This window comes from Hydra vulgaris, chromosome 12 (assembly GCF_038396675.1).
Source record: "Hydra vulgaris chromosome 12, alternate assembly HydraT2T_AEP".
Taxonomy (NCBI): Eukaryota; Metazoa; Cnidaria; class Hydrozoa; order Anthoathecata; family Hydridae; genus Hydra; species Hydra vulgaris.
This window is the reverse complement of record NC_088931.1, coordinates 18592472-18610587: the sequence shown is the minus strand read 5'-3', so window position 1 is coordinate 18610587 and position 18116 is coordinate 18592472. Positions and strand designations below refer to the sequence as shown.

At 26.1% G+C, this 18116-nt stretch overlaps 1 protein-coding gene across 2 annotated transcripts in view; it reads left to right on the top strand.

The window, feature by feature from the left end:
- The window catches only part of LOC101237442 (plexin A3), a 124023-nt gene that overhangs the window by 71466 nt on the left and 34441 nt on the right, over positions 1–18116 (top strand). For both annotated transcript variants that reach the window (XM_065812435.1, XM_065812434.1), the window contains exons 19-24: positions 2–85; positions 187–258; positions 542–797; positions 1415–1554; positions 4802–4926; positions 5590–5649. In XM_065812435.1, the coding sequence (XP_065668507.1) occupies positions 2–85; positions 187–258; positions 542–797; positions 1415–1554; positions 4802–4926; positions 5590–5649 (737 nt within the window). The remainder of the gene's footprint in view (position 1; positions 86–186; positions 259–541; positions 798–1414; positions 1555–4801; positions 4927–5589; positions 5650–18116) is intronic.

The following is an 18116-nucleotide window of genomic DNA, read 5'->3' as shown; positions in this document are numbered from 1 at the left end:
GGGGTCTGGCTTCCGTGTACTCAGCAAAAAAGATGTGAATGTGTCTGTGGGAGAATGTGAGTGCAGGGTAACTGACATTGGTGAAGTAAGTGACAAAAATTAATAATTGGTTAAATAATAATTACCTAGTATATATTTATGACAATGTTTTGTAAAAATTAATCATTTAATGTTTACTTTTTAAAGAACTTGGTGTGCGAGCTTCCATCTGAGGAAGAGTTAAAAGAAAAAAATGTGGGTCCAACTTATCCAGTTGTGGTAATGTTTTTTACTTTACAAATTTAACATTTGATAAGTTATAAATAGTTAAAATTATATAAAACATTACTTTTATTATGTCTTAAATGAAAATTTTTTGAAATTTCAATGATGTTTATAAATAAGTATTCTACTGAAAGTATTTGAAATAAATTAAATGTTTGAGAATCTAGGTGAGAAGTTAAATGCACCTGATAAATAAATTAAAATTTTTGTTTCTCTTGAGTTTTTAATTATACTCTATTCTATTCAAGTGTTGCAAAATTTTGTTTCTTTTAATTAGGTTTATGTTGGTGTAAAAGGAGCTGGACTAATATTCAATGTTGGTTCTATAACATTCTACGTAGAACCTACTAAAGAAAGTTCATTAACCTTATATGTTACTGCTGCTTCAGTTGCTGTAGCTCTTTTACTTGTCGTCATTGTTGTTTTAGCATGTTTGTATCGTAAAAAGCAGAAAAGACAAAAAGAGTATCAGGCTTTGTACCAAGTAAAAATGGATCGAATAGAGTCAAGTTACGCTAGAGAGTGTAAAGAAGGTAAGAATTATGAAATAATTTATATATATGTAAATATATTTCTGCAGGTTTTGGTGAACTTGTCTCTTCGCATAGCAAGCTTATTTGTTATGGCTTACCTTAAGAGTGACGAGTAAATTGTAAACTCAATTAATGCTAATAAAAAAAGTAGCCTCTTTAACTGAAGCGGCTCCTAGTTTAATTTTCAACAACAAGAGAGAAATTTCTATGATTTATTATTTCAAATTTATTCAATCTTTGTAAGCAGTTTATTTTATAAAGATCAACTAGAGTTAAAAAGAGTTTTTTGGTTTCCAAGTACTCTCTCAACTCTTTAACTCCAAAACATGAACCTCTACAAACAAGGCTGCTGCACGGAGAAACAAGTGAGTGTGGTACTACCAGGGACGGGGTGGGGATCAAACTCGGAACTTCAGTTGTCAGTAATAAACACACGGAAAGTTTTCATCTTTCGATTTTTGTAACAACAAAGATATCAAAGATATAAAACCTCTTTAAAAGAAGTGATCTCAAAAAATATCCTTCAATGTTTTCACAATAACTTGATGAAAATTCTAAAAAAATTAGTTTCTCTATTATTTTGAATAATTCATTTAATTTTTTTTTTATTTCTTTAGCTTTTGCAGGATATATGACAGGTGTCTCTGATTTAACAAATGATGTTGCAAATCTAAAATTGCCTCCTCTTAATTTTCATCAATATGCTATGCGAGTTTTATATCCAGGGCTCATTCATCATCCTATACTGGAAGATGATGTAAGTATTTTTTGACTTTTCTTAGGTAATATTTTTATATATTCACACACACACATACATACACACATGCGCGCACACACACATACACACATCAATGAATGCAGATTAGTGGCAGACAAAACATTATGGCAACAAATTAGAACAGTCATTGGTGAGGGTTTCTATATGAATGAGAGTTTTGACAAGTAGCATTTATGTATGACAAAAAAAAAAAGTTTTCATTATTTTTGTTTTGCTTTTTTTCCTAAACAAGTGTTAATAATTGTGCAAAAAAGTAAACAAAGTATATTAGTACCATACTGAGCTAAACTCAGAGTAGTACATTGCATTTATTTATTAAAAAGATTGAGTATTTTATAATTATTATTTTGTTTTGCATTTCTTATTCCTAATTTCATACTTAAAAAGTTAACTTATTACTCTATTATTTTATTTTTCAATTTGAAAAGTTTAAAAATCGCACTGAAATAACTCCAAGCAATTATTTGCAATTAAAATTTAAATTAATGAGTTCAACGCTTTTAATGTTGTTTTTAGGTTACATTGAAATGAAAATGAACAAATTTCTACAACTATTTATTAAAAAAGATTTTAAGTTCTTAAATATACCTGTATTTATTATTTTCGCTTAAAGTCATACTGAAATTGTAAATAAAAGACGCAACTAAGTAAAAAAACTGCATATTAAATAGTTCTTTCGTTTTTAGTATAAATAGTTTACATAGGTTAAATTTTAAAATTTTTCAATTGAAAATATATAAATATATATTTAGTATAAATAGTTTACATAGGTTAAATTTTAAAAATTTTTCAATTAAAAATATATAAACTAAATATTTAAATAGCTTTTTAAAAACCTATTATGGCATTTCAACTTATCCTTTATTTAATAATAATTGTCATTCATCAAAAGTTCTTCAATAAGGAACTTTTTTACTCATAAAAGCTTATTAATGAATAAACATTTTTATGCTTTTTTTTTATTATTACCTAATTATATAATACTTTGTAAAGCGATATTTTATTTTAAATGCGCTAGATGCTTTTTAAAATTTTTGTACGACTTAACTTAAAAAAAAAAAAGTATATATATATATACACACACGCACGCACGCACTCACACGACAGCAGAATAAGGTCAGCATGTTAAAGCATTAGAATTGGTTTCTAAAAAATTCATAGGCTTCATTACATACATCAATTGAGATTTTGGGTTTGAGCTGTTTAATATTATACAAATGGCATATTAATTTTTGGACAAAATAAAAAATTGAATATCGTATCTATAAATAAAGATTTATCTATTTATTAAAGAATTATTTTTTATATGAAAAAATCCATAATCTGTAACAGGGTTTTTTCTAATTTGGTGCAATTATTTATGTTAGGAAGCTTGTTAATCTTCCTTGTAACCTTCTGAGCCATATGTTTCCAGTAGGTTTTATTGATTATGCTTGATGCATATTTGGTAGGTTCAATTAATGATTGTGGTTAAGACCTTGGTAAATCTGCCCAAAATACAAAGTTACTGTGATACTTGTAGGTGACTGGGACAAGTTGTTTTGTTAAACATTCATAAATGTATGTCCGGTTCTTCCAGTTTTCTCTAGAATATTAGTAAGAATATTGTATAACAGTTTCTACAATTATTTTGTTGATACTAAACTTTTATACAATAATCAAATTGGCTTTCAGAGAAACAATTCTACTGAACACCCCATATTCCAACTAACATGCAGCATTTTTAGTTCTTTTGAAAATTCTCGTTATACCCTAGGGGTATTCATCGATTTGTCTAAAGCTTTTGATACTGTCCATCACTACATTTTATTTAAAAAATTAAAACTCTATGGCATTAGAAATTAATCCCTAAACTGGTTTAAAAGTAAATCTTAGTAATTGCTAACAGTTCATTAATATCAAAGACTCTTCTTTGTAGTTATTAATGAATCTAACATGTGGGGTCCTCCAGGGATCCATCCCCTATTATTTTTAATATATATATATATATATATATATATATATATATATATATATATATATATATATATATATATATATATATGTATACAGATAGTCTAAGAGGCAAGGAACACTGTCTTGAACATAAAACAGTCACATACAGCTGTCAATATAAATAATTTGTTGGGAAATTTCTCTTTTTCTACAAACTGATCTTTTTTTAACATTAACAAAGATTTCTACAAATCTTTGGTAATGTTTCTTTGTTGTTTGTGTAGCATTTAAAATTTTTATTTTTATTTTTTCATCATCAAAGATGATCAAAGGTGATTTTGTATTATGAACATACTTTCTCTTTTTGCTTTTGCATGTTGTTTGATTGTATATTTTGGGTATTTTTTAAAATGTTTTTTGTATTGAATATTCATTGTTTTTTTTTAATTGACAACCAATTGGTGATTGGTTTACACCAAGTTTGACTGACAAACTGACTCTTTTTTAATTGTTAACTGAAGTTTGGCTTTCTTTCCACTAGTCTATAATATCAGATGAGAGAGCTTTTTATAAATAAAAATATTTTTAAGTTATCATTGATTTTATTTAGAGCTATTCGTTATTATTGAAATGATTTACAAGTTCACTATATTCCATATCATCGAAATGATTTATAAGTTTGCTATATTCCATATCATCGAAATGATTTACAAGTTTGCTATATTCCATATCATCGAAATGATTTACAAGTTCACTATATTCCTTATTATTAAAATGATTTACAAGTTCACTATATTCCTTATTATTGAAATGATTTACAAGTTCACTATATTCCTTATTATTGAAATGATTTACAAGTTCACTATAGTCCTTATTATTGAAATGATTTACAAGTTCACTATAGTCCTTATTATTTAAATGATTTACAAGTTCATTATATTTAATAGTATTTTTACCAAAAAAAATTTAATCGTTTTCAAAAAGATTTTTTTTGCTGCATTTAACCTCATTTTGATTTTATTTTTACCTCATAATTATTTCATAGATTTTTGTTATACATATATATCATGCCACATTATATTTGCTAGAATAATTAGATTAAAATTTGCCTAATAACATATGCAATACCGTTCTGGTATTGGTAATGCAATTTCTTATGCAATTAATGGCAAAACCTTTTTTTGCTTTTTCTTCAATTTTTTCTACTCCAAAATGTTGATATTGGTTTGCTTATGTCTTGAAATTTGTTTATAGTTAAATGTTTTAGTGACAAAGTTTTTATGAAATTTAGAAAGATGAAAGTGAAGAGTGGAAAAGTGCCATGCACTCGTTTATCAAACTTATGAAAGAACAAGATTTTACTTTGACTTTCATTAGAACTTTGGAAAGTCAGTCTAGTTTCCAAATGACAGACAGGTACTTTAAGATTAAAATAATGCAATATTACTACATAACTACTGATTTGCTATTATCTAAACTTTGAGTTGCTCTTATATAATTATGTTGTAAAGTCTTCTTTTATGCTATGTTTTTCACAACTTTTTATTTTTGTTTTTTAAAATTTCAAAATTCAATGATGAACTAAATTTTATTTTAGGCATATCATAAGTGAGCAGAAATTAGGATTATAGTGTCATTTTTAATTGTGTCCATTCATAACTTTGACTTCTAACTAATAGTAACTTCTAACTAATGTCCTCTCATAACTTCAACTTCTAACTTATAGTTACTTCTAACAAGTGTCCTCTCATATTTAAGCTTTAGTGTCTAGCTTCTAGTGTCCTCTCATAACTAATGTCTGCTTATAGCTAAGACTTTTGCTATTTCTCAAATTTATTATGTTTTAATATGTAATTTTTCAATAAAGAGATATTACCTGTGTAATCTAATGATCATTTTAAAATTTATAACTTTGTGTTTATTCAAAATTTGATTTTCAATGTTTCAAGTTTTGATGTAATGGTTAAGTAAAGTTAGATATTTATTTTAGAAATAGGTATTCAATTAAAAATTTGTTATTACAGTGTTTTTCAGTATTTCTAACAATTTTGTTTATTAAAAGTGTTTATTTGTATATAGGTGTACAGTAGCTTCATTGTTAATGGTTACCATGCAAGATGATCTGCAATTTGCAACAAGGTAGATTATAATCTCTCTTCCTCTCTCTCTCTCTCTCTCTCTCTCTCTCTCTCTCTCTCTCTATATATATATATATATATATATATATATATATATATATATATATATATATATATATATATATATATATATATATATATATATATATATATATATATATATATATATATATATATTATATATATTATATATATATATATATATATATATATATATTATATATATATTATTTATATATATATTATATATATATATTATATATATATATATATATATATATATATATATATATATATATATATATATATATATATATATATATATATATATATATATATATATATATATATATATATATATATATACAGGACTTGTTTTAATGAGTTAAGCATAGAGCGATTTATGTACGCCTTAAGCGATTTTTACGTAAACAGTAAGCAATTTCAGTTAAGCAACTTTTTATCATTTAATTAATGAAATGAAAAAAATAAAAATAATAAAAAAATTATTATTTTTTTATCATTTACTATAAGCAGTAAGATAAAAGAAGTAATTAGTTTAAAAAAAAGTCACATTAACTTTTGAATGACGTTTATGTAAATATATTTGTTACAAAAATTTGAATGACAATTATCTTTGATAAAAGCGTTTTCTTAACAATAAATTTAAATAATATATTTGAATTATAAATTTTTCATTTGTAAATAATTACTGATGAAAAAAACTCAAATAAATTTTAAAGTTTATTTTTCTTTTGTTTTTATTTTATTGTAATGATTGATTTTTGAAGCTTGAAGCAAAGATCATAAAAACATAATTTAATTCTGATAAAAATTATATGTTTTAATTTCAAACTAATTTAATAAAAAGATTTTATTTTAATAGAAAATATATATAATTTAATTTAGATTTCAAAAATATATAATTTAATTTTGATTTAAAAAATATATTCAAGTTTATTAAAATTAAAGTTAATGCTTGGGTTTAACTTAACTGTCAAATCTTTTTAAAAATATTACTAAATATTGTTCAATTTTTAAATTTTGTTTATTCTTAAAAAAAATCTTATTTTTATTGCAATTGTTTTTTTGGTTTTCCTGCCTAAACTTTTTTTTTTTTTACTCAAAGTTAAATTTTAAATAAATGGCTGCATCATAAGTTTGCACACAACATAAGTTAAACTTTTTTTTTTATATAACACAAGTTAAATTGCAGTGATTATTTTTTAATAAACGATATATTCAGCAATGTAATTTTAATAATAAACTTATAAACTTTAAATAAATAAAGTAAATAAGTTAATGTAATTTTTTTATTTGTTACTCGCTAATTTTTTTAAAATAAAAAAGCATTTGTAGTTGCAAAGTCACAATTAGAAATTAAAAAACTGTACTGTAACTAACTAATTGTAACTGTACTGTATGTATATAAATATATATATATATATATATATATATATATATATATATATATATATATATATATATATATATATATATATATATATATATATATATATATATATATATATATATATAGGCCTTGTTACGAGATTTCGCTGCTTAGCGAAAACGCGTAACGCATTTCTAAGTAACTCAACTCAGCAAATATATTTTGCATTGTTAGAAGTTGTATTGTGTCACTAGAGTCTTTTCAAGTACTGCATTGTAATTAAAGTTATTTTATTAACGTGTTAAAAATCATACAAACAGTTTTTTTTTTTCTCACTATAACAAAAGTTACAAATAAAATCTTAGTTCTTATTTAAAAAATCATTTTTATTATTTTTTTCAATTATGGACTAAATTTTATTTTGAAAAAAATATTTTTTTCATGAAACGTAAAATAATGTTTGTTTATTTTCTTATAATTTTTCAGTTGGTTTTTGGTTATTTTATTAACTGTTAATAAATTTTTTCTTATTTAATTTGTGAACTCTTTTTAATAATGTTTTCAAACAATAAAGAGTTTTTTTTTGTTATTTATAAGTTACCGTTAACATATTTGTGATCATAATTTATTTTCATAAATTAAACGAACGTCATTAAAACTTTATGTTATTGAATTAACAATGAACAAAATATCTTATTAATAAAATATTTACATCAAAATAAATCGTGCATTTTTTTAACTATTATGACTAAAAATAATTTTTATATTTAAAAGGAATTTATATATTTAATTCCTTAAGATAAAACTTAAAACACTTTAGTTTTTATTAACTAATTTTTAACAACAACAAAAAAAATTATGAAACAAACTGTTTCTTTAACAAAAAATCTATTAGTTTACAATTGCGGTTAAATGCTTTTACTTACGACTTTATTTCTTCTGAATAAACGTCACGTTAACGACAATCAAAAGATAATTTAAGTATTCTAAAAGATAAAAGTTTTTGCTTCTTAACAAGGCCTGATATATATATATATATATATATATATATATATATATATATATATATATATATATATATATATATATATATATATATATATGTATATATATATATATATATATATATGTATATATATATGCAGTACAGTGAATAAGTTTTAGACCACTTACATTTTTTCAAAAAATCCCAGAGAATTCTTCTCTAATATTTAAGTTTGTAGTTCCAAATTATAAACTTATTAAAACACATGTATTTCACACAAAATATGGAGCAATTACAAACTTTTTAATGTCAAACTTCATAAAAAACTCTTAATATTTACTATGTCCTCCTTTTGCCTCAATCCCAGCCAATATTCGCCAGGGAATAGATTCATACAAGTTAGTTATAAAATCCTGGGGTATGTTGTGCCATTCTCTTTGAAGTACTTCAAAACATTCCAGGTAATCCCAAATATGCTCAATTATATTCAAAACTGGACTCTGAGGAGGCCAGGTCATCAATTCCAGTACTCCTTCCTCTGCTATTTCATTTAAATAATTTTTTGCCACTCGGGAACAATGTTTTGGTTCATTGTCCTGCTGCAGAATAAAATTATGACCTATTAGTCTCATTCCGGATGATACAGCATGGTGCCTTAGGATATCCACATAACATTCCCCGATGAGTTGCCCCCCTATTTTGATCAAATTACCTACTCCAGATGAATATAAACAGCCCCAAACTTGTAAAGAGCCTCCTCTGTGTTTAATAGTGGGGTTTAAAAACTCGGGCTGATAAGCTTCTTTAATTCTTCTTCAAACATATTGGCGTCCTTTCATTCCAAAAATTTTGAATTTGTACTCATCGGTGTACAGAACCCGATTAAACATTTCCTAGGCCCAATCTTTGTGTTGTTTTGCATACTTAAGTCATTTTTCTTTATTGCCACACCATAAAAATGGTTTTCGGATTGTAACACACCCTCTTAATCCTGATTTAAGAAGAGCTGACATTTTTCCCAGTTGTTGTGTTAATGTCTTTTGCCAGCTCAGTTGATGCTTTTTTTGTATTTTTTAAAGATAGGATTTTAAATATTTATTATCATCTTTTGTTAGCTTAGGAGGTCTACCACTTTTCTTTCTATCTTCAAGGGAGCCAGTTTCTCTGATTTCTGTAACAGCATTCTTTGAATATCCTGTTTTGGATGTAGTTGTTATGACAAATCGTTTTAATAAATAAACAAACGAATCCCCATTGTTTCATCATCAATTTTGTTTATTTATTCAAAATAATATATTCTTTCAACTTTTCTTATATATTATTAAAGTTAAGTACGCTTTAAAAAAATTACATAGAAAAAAAATTGTAAATATGACTAATTATACAAGTGGTCTAAAACTTATTCACAGTGCTGTATATATATATATTTATTATTGCAGAAGTGCTATTAAATGCACTCAAAATATATGAAGTTGCTATTTTAAGTCATAAAAAAATTTGTTAAAGTAGAAAAAGTGTGTCTTATAGCGCTAGAGTATGTATATATAGTGTGTATGTATATATATATATATATATATATATATATATATATATATATATATATATATATATATATATATATATATATATATAGTTCTATAGTTTGTTGCATTTGGGAAGAGCGGAAGGAAAAAAGTGATTCTTACGCCAACACATTCGTCACTTTTAATTACTTTTGACTTTCGTCCAACATTTGCATGTTGTCAGAAAGTTAAAACCATTAATTTAATTACAAATGACCAGAATGTTTTTAAAAACATTCAGAATGTTTTTAACAATATAAACAATGTTTTTATTTTTATTTTTTTTAATAAAATGTTTTTGTTTTTAATTTTTTTTAATAAAATGTTTTTATTTTTATTTTTTTTTACTGTAAATCATGCACAGAGTGTTACTACATCGACTATCTTATAGCCTGACTCGGAAGGGAGTGCTGCTACATCGACTGACAAATAGCCTGACTCGCAACAGAGTGCTGCTACATCTACTATCTTTTAGTCTGACCCGCAAGGGAGTGTTGCTACATCGACTGAGGGTTTGGTTGGGGCAGGCAGTCTATCAATTAATAAAAAAAAAAATTTCCGGTCTTGCATTTTAATTTTCACTTTTTGTCAACAAAATATGGAAAAACTTTCTGACAACATATAAGAGTTCTATATATATATATATATATATATATATATATATATATATATATATATATATATATATATATATATATATATATATATATATATATATATATATATATATATATATATATATATATGTTGTCAGAATCAACAAGTAAGTAATAATATTTATATTTAGATATGCAATATATGTCATATGTCAGGTCAGGTTATGCTGCTACTGATAACATGTAACCCAGTACAATCTGCTTTATGTCCTGCTACCTTAAAGGATATACTTTCTTAGGTAAAGGCTAGGAGAAGCCAACTCCGACTTAAAATACCCCCTGCCTTGGGGCTCTTAGTTGAGTAAAGGCTAGAGATGGTGTCTTAATAAAAAAACTCATCTTGGGCAGATGTTAAATGCATCTGGCTACGGTCTTGTAGAAGGCCTCCTAGGCAAAGACTTAAGGGATAAACAGATTCTATTTGTTGATCAGTCTCGCACCCCTTCCTCATCTATTAGGCTAATGCAGAGGTATTTATAATACATTGTTTCCAGTTTAGGATGTTGAATGCTGGATCTTCTTTACTCAATGCATGGGTTTTACTTGTGTCTCTGTTTTTATGACTAGGCAACTCATTCTATTATCTCCTAATGAGGGTGCAGCTCTAAAACTCAGTTTTATGGTTCTGAGGTTGGCTGGTAGTCAGGTTTTCTGAACTCTGTGGTAGCTCTCAGAGAGGCTGATTCCATTAACAGCTAAAATATATCAGAGTACTAACAGTGCCATGTTGCGCATTGAATGTGTGCCTGTTTGCACTTTTAGTGTGCATTGTCAAGGCCACATCTGGAGCCCTTTGTTAAGGTTTAGGGTTTATTAAAAGTAATGAGGCAATTACTTGGGCTATTAAACAGTGCACTGAGTACTGTCTATGCTTTGAGACAAGCTCTTTAACAAATTTCAAAATTAATAAAGTACCAAAAACTATAAAACACAAAAAACCATTGTCACCACCAAGTTCCCTAAACCTTTCTCTAATCATTCACTAATATTCTTGGTCTTCAAAGTAACTTTTCTTCTGTTAAGTCTTATCTCTTGCAAAGTTCATCAGACCTACTTGCTCTTTGTGAGACTAATTTGAGTTCAGCCGTCTCATCTTGTGATCTTAGTGTTGATAGTTATCTTCCTTTAATTAGTAAAGACTCCAATAGTCACATGCTTGGCCTGGGCATTTACATTCTTAAGAATTCACCCATATGTCGGAAAACTAGGTTTGAATCCACAGACTATTTTTTTATGTGTTTTTGTTTAGCACCACTTCACTCTATCACCTCTTTGTTCTATATCGCTCTCCTTCATCTCAAGAATGCACTCTTTTTGATGTAGTTTCTGATCAAATTGACTAAGCCCTCTTTCTTTATCCATCAGCCATTATCGTTGTTGTTGGTGACTTTATTGCTCATCACACTGAATGGCTTGGCTCTAGTGTCAGTGACTCTGCAGACATTAAAGCCCACAACTTTTACGTTTCTCAATCAAAACACAAATAGTCAACTTTCCAGCTCGCTTTGTAGACAACCCGAATCATTTACCTTCTCTACTTGACTTATGTCTTGTTTCTGATCCTAGTCAGTGCTCAGTTTCCCCACATTCAACCTTAGGTGTTTCTGATCATGGTTTGATCTCTCTAAAACTATTATCTCATTCTTCTTCATCATCTGAATGCCCCTATCACCGTACCTCTTACAACTACCTTAAATCTGACTGGGACTCTTTCCGTGATTTTCTTCATGATGGCTCTTGGGTAGAAATCTTTTGTCTTTCTGCTGAAAAATGTGCTTCTTATATAACTTCATGCACTCAGGCTGGCATGGAATCTTTTATTCCCTCTTGATGATTGCAGATCAAGCCTCATTCTTCTCCATGGTTTTCATCACATTATGCTGCTGCAATTTCCAATCGAAATAGTTACTTTCATATCTATCAGCAAAACAATTGTCCAGAAAACAAACGTCTGTTTGTTACTGCTAGAAACCATTGTAAAAAGGTTTTGTCTAACGCCAATGTGTCAAACGCCTAACTCTTGTGCCATCTACAAAAGTTAATTCTCGTGTTACTCGTCATTCAATTAAGTATCATCCATTTTCTGTGACTGTTCCTAAGTACTCCAAAAACTCTTATTCCTCTAGTTTTTTCCCTCAAACATTAGTTATTTGGAATTCGCTTCCTTCCCCTTGCTTTCCTGATTCATGTAATTTGCAATCTTTTAAATCGTCTGTCAATTGTTATCTTGCATTACAATCTTTATCTTTTCTCTTCCAGTAACTTCCAACTCTAATAGTGGTTGCTTGCAGCCTTGTTGGAAGCAAAGATGTTAAAATATATATTTATATATGTATATATATATTTATTTATATATATATATAAGTATATATTATATATAAATATATATGCATACATATATATATATATATATATGCATATATATATATTTATATGTAATGCATATATATATATATATATACACACATATATATACATATATATTTATATAGGTATATATATACATATGCATATGCATATATATATACATTTATATTTATTTTTATATATATGCATATATATGTGTGTATATATATATATACATATATATATCACATATATATATATACATATATATCCGGTTTGGACAGGAATGGCGTGCGATCAAATGCTATTGCTGACCACGCAATTGATTTTTTTTTTGTTGTCAACTTGACTACGGCTGTTTAGATGTTTTGATAATTTAATTATTTTAGAAATGCGCTGAAAAAGAAAACTGCTAACCTAAACAGTTTAGCTGAGCATTTTTATGTCTTTTTTTTTAAGTCTGAAAACTATAAAAAAAATTAAAAAAACTGAAAAAAAAAACAATCCCTCACTAAAAAGAAAATATGTAAGCTTAAGAATAAAACTCAAAAAAATCAAATTTGAAGCGAATTTTACTTTTTGTTATGTTTTCAATTGCGGTTGAAATAAATTACTTTAAAACTTATCTTTTGAAACGTTTTATTAAAGTTACTTATAAAATGTTTACAAATTACTTCTAACAATTGTTTAATAAATGAACAAATTTCATTTAAATTGTGGTTTATTTAAAAAGTGAAACTAAATTATTGAAATGAAAAATATACAATATTTTTAAATTGCATAAACATTTTTTTTGAAGAAGTCACAAAAAAAAAAATTTGTTTTTGTAAAAATAAAGTAGTCTTTTTAAATATAGTAATTTTTAATCATTTCATTAGTAAGTCAAGTTTAAAAAAAAGCTTTTAAACAATTCTTTGTAAAATTTGAAACAAAAAAAAAATAAAGCAATTAAATCATTCCATTGCAACAGGAAGATTTTAATTAAGCTTATTCATAATTTAAAGTATTTTAAGAAAAAAGTAATCTTATGAAAGATTTTTAGAAAGACATAAAAAAATAGTTTCAAATGTTCAAATTTATCATAAAAAATACATGCCTACTAAAAAGAATTTACATTTTTAATTTACACAAATTGCGTTTTTTTAAACAATCTTTATAATTAATTTTTCATTTTATTTAAAGCCTTTGCGTAAAATAAAATTCTTAAAAAATATCAACGATTAATTTTTGTTCATAACATAATGATTTTTTTATTGCATTTAATTTGTTAAAACATTAAAACAGCCGTGATCAAATTGTAAATTAAAAAAAAATATATTAGCGTGGTCAGTTACAGAGTGCAACTGCACGCCATTCCTGATATATATATATATATATATATATATATATATATATATATATATATATATATATATACATATATATAAATATATATATATATATATATATATATATATATATATATATATATATATATATATATATATATATATATATATATATATATATATATATATATATAAATTATGTTAGTGTATTCTACAAACAGAGTATTCAATGTTCAAAAAGAACAGAGCAATAATAAATTAGTAAAAACACTTATCTAATTTTTGATTACTTCAACACTGTGTTTCACCATCAGCAGGTTCATCAGGAAGAATGTCTAAACATAAAAAAGTTTTCAAATTATAGAAAAATTATTTCACAGGAAGTTGGGAATTGTTATAATTAATTATGTAATAACTGTAGTATTTTGCAACCAGGAAGTTGCATCAACTACAGATAATTAAAAAATCATGAAAAGAATTCTTTAGAATTACGATAAATTTGGAATGGGCACTTGTTTTTATAATTTTTTAAAAGGAACTTATTTTCATGTCTGCATTTAGAAATTAATTCTGATTTTTTATTCAGTAAATTTTCTTGATCTAAATGAGTAATAATTTCAGATTTTTCTTGTAAACATAGTATACATTTTTTGGAAATGTTATTATACGCAGGCGCAGTTTTTAGGATAGACCAGTTTAATCTAAAATTAATATTTTATTCTTTTAGTTGCCAAATATATTTAGACAGTATAGTCTCTTTTGAGTATTTTTTATGTTTATAAGATTGTTTGTGATTGGCATAACGATATTTCCCTTTGCCCTCGGTTAAACCAATATAATGTTTATCAGGGTTGTTTTGCGAGAAGACAATGCATTTGTAAATAATATTTTTTGATAAGCATTTGCCATTCATAGGGCAGTCAAGTTTTTGCTTGCAGTTACAATTTTCAGTATTTTTTTCTTTTAGAAATTCATTTTTATTAATCAATGCAAAATTATGGCCTTTTATAATTCTTTCAATATTTTTTGTACAGCTATAGCTTACTTTAATAGTGTTTATGTTAAAAATTTTGTGCAATTTATTAGAGGGAGGGAAATGTTTGTCAACTAATTTTAAAAACGCTTTTCCAATGTTTGTTGAAACATTTTTGCTGCACAGAGGGTTGAACCAAATTATATTTCTATTTCTATTTCGCTTTTTGGCAATTTTTGTTTCAAATTTTAGCTCAAAATTTTTAAATTTGCTTTTTTTAAGAGCATCTTCATGCACGCGTTTGGAAGAGTTAAAAATATTTTCATTAGAGGAGTTTTGATTAAATCTATTATTAATTGAAATGGGAATTTGTTTTAAGATTTGAGTGGGATGATTCGAATTTATATTAATATATGATAATTCATCATTAGGTTTTTTATAAGGCCTATAAGAATTTTCTGAGAGGTTAAATGTGACCAATGTTTTTGAAAATATTTATAATATTTTTTCTGACTTTGTCAAGTTGAGGTCCTGATTTTTTTTTGCATTATTGTTAAGCCATCATCGCGGTACAAGCCTAATTGATTAAACTATTTTAGCTAGGGAATTTAAAATATATAAGCCTACAAATTCGCAAGTTTCTGCTCCGTCGTAACTTCCCATTGTTACATCAAAGCATTCGTGTGTGGTTTTTTTGTTCCACGTCTCGTTATTAAAATAGAGTAAAGTTTTTCTGCAATGTTTAATTAGACGAATAGTGTCGTCTGTAATTTCAGTGTGGGTTTTTTCCAAATTCTATTGTTTTATCTAAAATTTCTGCTGTAATTGAGGGGTAAAAATCATTAATTTCAAATTGTATAAACGTGCATTCATTTTTATTACTAATTTTAGAAAACCAATTTATAACATCAGTGGTGTTTTTCCACTGTTGCAAATATAATTTTTTCCGAATAATATTATTTATTTTATCTAATTTAATTTTACTAACGTGCCCTAGTAGCCTACAAGGGAGTTTATTTTTAAAATTTGGTTTATGATCTTTTAGTGTGATAAATGCTTGCGCTGGTGCGACTGATTCAATTCTAGCATCTAAATTAATTGTTTTAGCAATGTTTTGGCCTTCTAAATTAATTGAATTTTCTAAGTTTTTCGGGGCTTTTGCGTAGTTATTAGAAATATTATCGCGCAGTAATTTGTGGTGATTATCTGGCACAATTTGGTATATGTTGCTTTTTTTATCAGCAAAAAACTAAAATATTAGGGTTTGATTTTATATTATTAATGTCTAACTTGAGTTCCTTTTGGAAATCATTGTTAATATTTCAAAATTTTATTGTTTTAATCAGGTGTAATAAATCGTTTTCAAACTTTTCTAGGTTAGGAATAAATGGTGGGGCGTTTTTTGTTTTGAACTCGAAATTTTCTTTTTGGTTATTTTTAATTATAGGACTTTTTTTGTTTTCAGATTCTAAGAAAAAATGGGCTTTCCAACGAATTCTTTTAATAAAGTGTTCTATTTTTTCAATTAAAGAAATGGTAAAACTTTTTTTGTCTGGTATTGGAATATTTTTTAGGGAATAATTAAAATTGTTAGTTTCCATGTTGTTTACATTATGTTACATGTATGTTCCATTGTTAGTTTACATAGTCTAAATTTGCCAATCTCAAACAATCTTTTAAACATAAAAAATACTCAAAAGAGACTATGCTGTCTAAATATATTTGGCAACTAAAAGAAAAAAATATTAATTTTAAATTAAACTGGTCTATCCTAAAAACTGCGCCTGCGTATAATAACATTTCCAAAAAATGTATACTATGTTTAAAAGAAAAATCTGAAATTATTACTCATTTAGATCAAGAAAGTTTACTGAATAAAAAATCAGAATTAATTTCTAAATGCAGACATGAAAATAAGTTCCTTTTAAAAAATTATAAAAACAAGTGCCCATTCCAAATTTATCGTAATTCTAAAGAATTCTTTTCATGATTTTTTAATTATCTAATGTAGTTGATGCAACTTCCTGGTTGCAAAATACTACAGTTATTACATAATTAATTATAACAATTCCCAACTTCCTGTGAAATAATTTTTCTATAATTTGAAAACTTTTTTATGTTTAGACATTCTTCCTGATGAACCTGCTGATGGTGAAACACAGTGTTGAAGTAATCAAAAATTAGATAAGTGTTTTTACTAATTTATTATTGCTCTGTTCTTTTTGAACATTGAACACTCTGTTTGTAGAATACACTAACATAATATATATATATATATATATATATATATATATATATATATATATATATATATATATATATATATATATATATATATATATATATATATATATATATATGAAGAGTTCATTTTTCAAAAGACTGTAAAACCAGTTTTTGGGTTTTCTCTCATCTTGAATCTAAGAACTTACTTTCTCATCATCAATATGGATTTTTATCATGCATTAGATAGATGTGGAGAGGCTAATGCTATCGCTCTCTACATTTCTAAAGCCTTTGATAAAGTTTGGCATGCTGATCTTCTTCCGATTTATCAGGTAACATCTTTAAGACTATTGAAAATTTTCTTACCAATCACAGTATAAAAATTGTCCTCGATAGACAGCACTCCTCTTCATTTTCTGTATATTTAGGTGTTCCTCAAGGTTCTATCCTTGGCCCTATACTTTTTTTAATTTACATTAATGATCTCCCAGATATTCTCCTATCTAAGGTGGCATTGTTTGCTGATGATACTTCCGATTATACTTGTCTTGATAAGAAGCCAACATTCTCTGATTGCTTGGAGAGAGCAATTGATCTTGAAAAGGATCTCACTTCTGCTACAGCATGGGGCTCTTAGTGGCTGCTGAACTTTAACTCATATAAACTCAATTGTTTTCAGCTAATCGTTATCTTAACAATCTAAATCTTTCTTTATTTATGAATGTAATGTACTCAATGAGTCATCTACCCTTAATCTTCTAGGATTAACTCTCACCTCTAATTTTTCGTGGAAACCATATTTCAAATTCATTGCAAAATTAGCATCTTCTAAGGTTGCATCTCTTTATTGTGCTCCCACTTTCTTACTCTAGATTCTATTCTTTATCTCTATAAATCTCAAATCCGTCCTTGTATTGAATACTGTTGCCTTATCTGGAGCAGATCTTTGAATGATGCTCTTTCTCTTTTAGACAAGGTGCAAAATCACATTGTAAACAT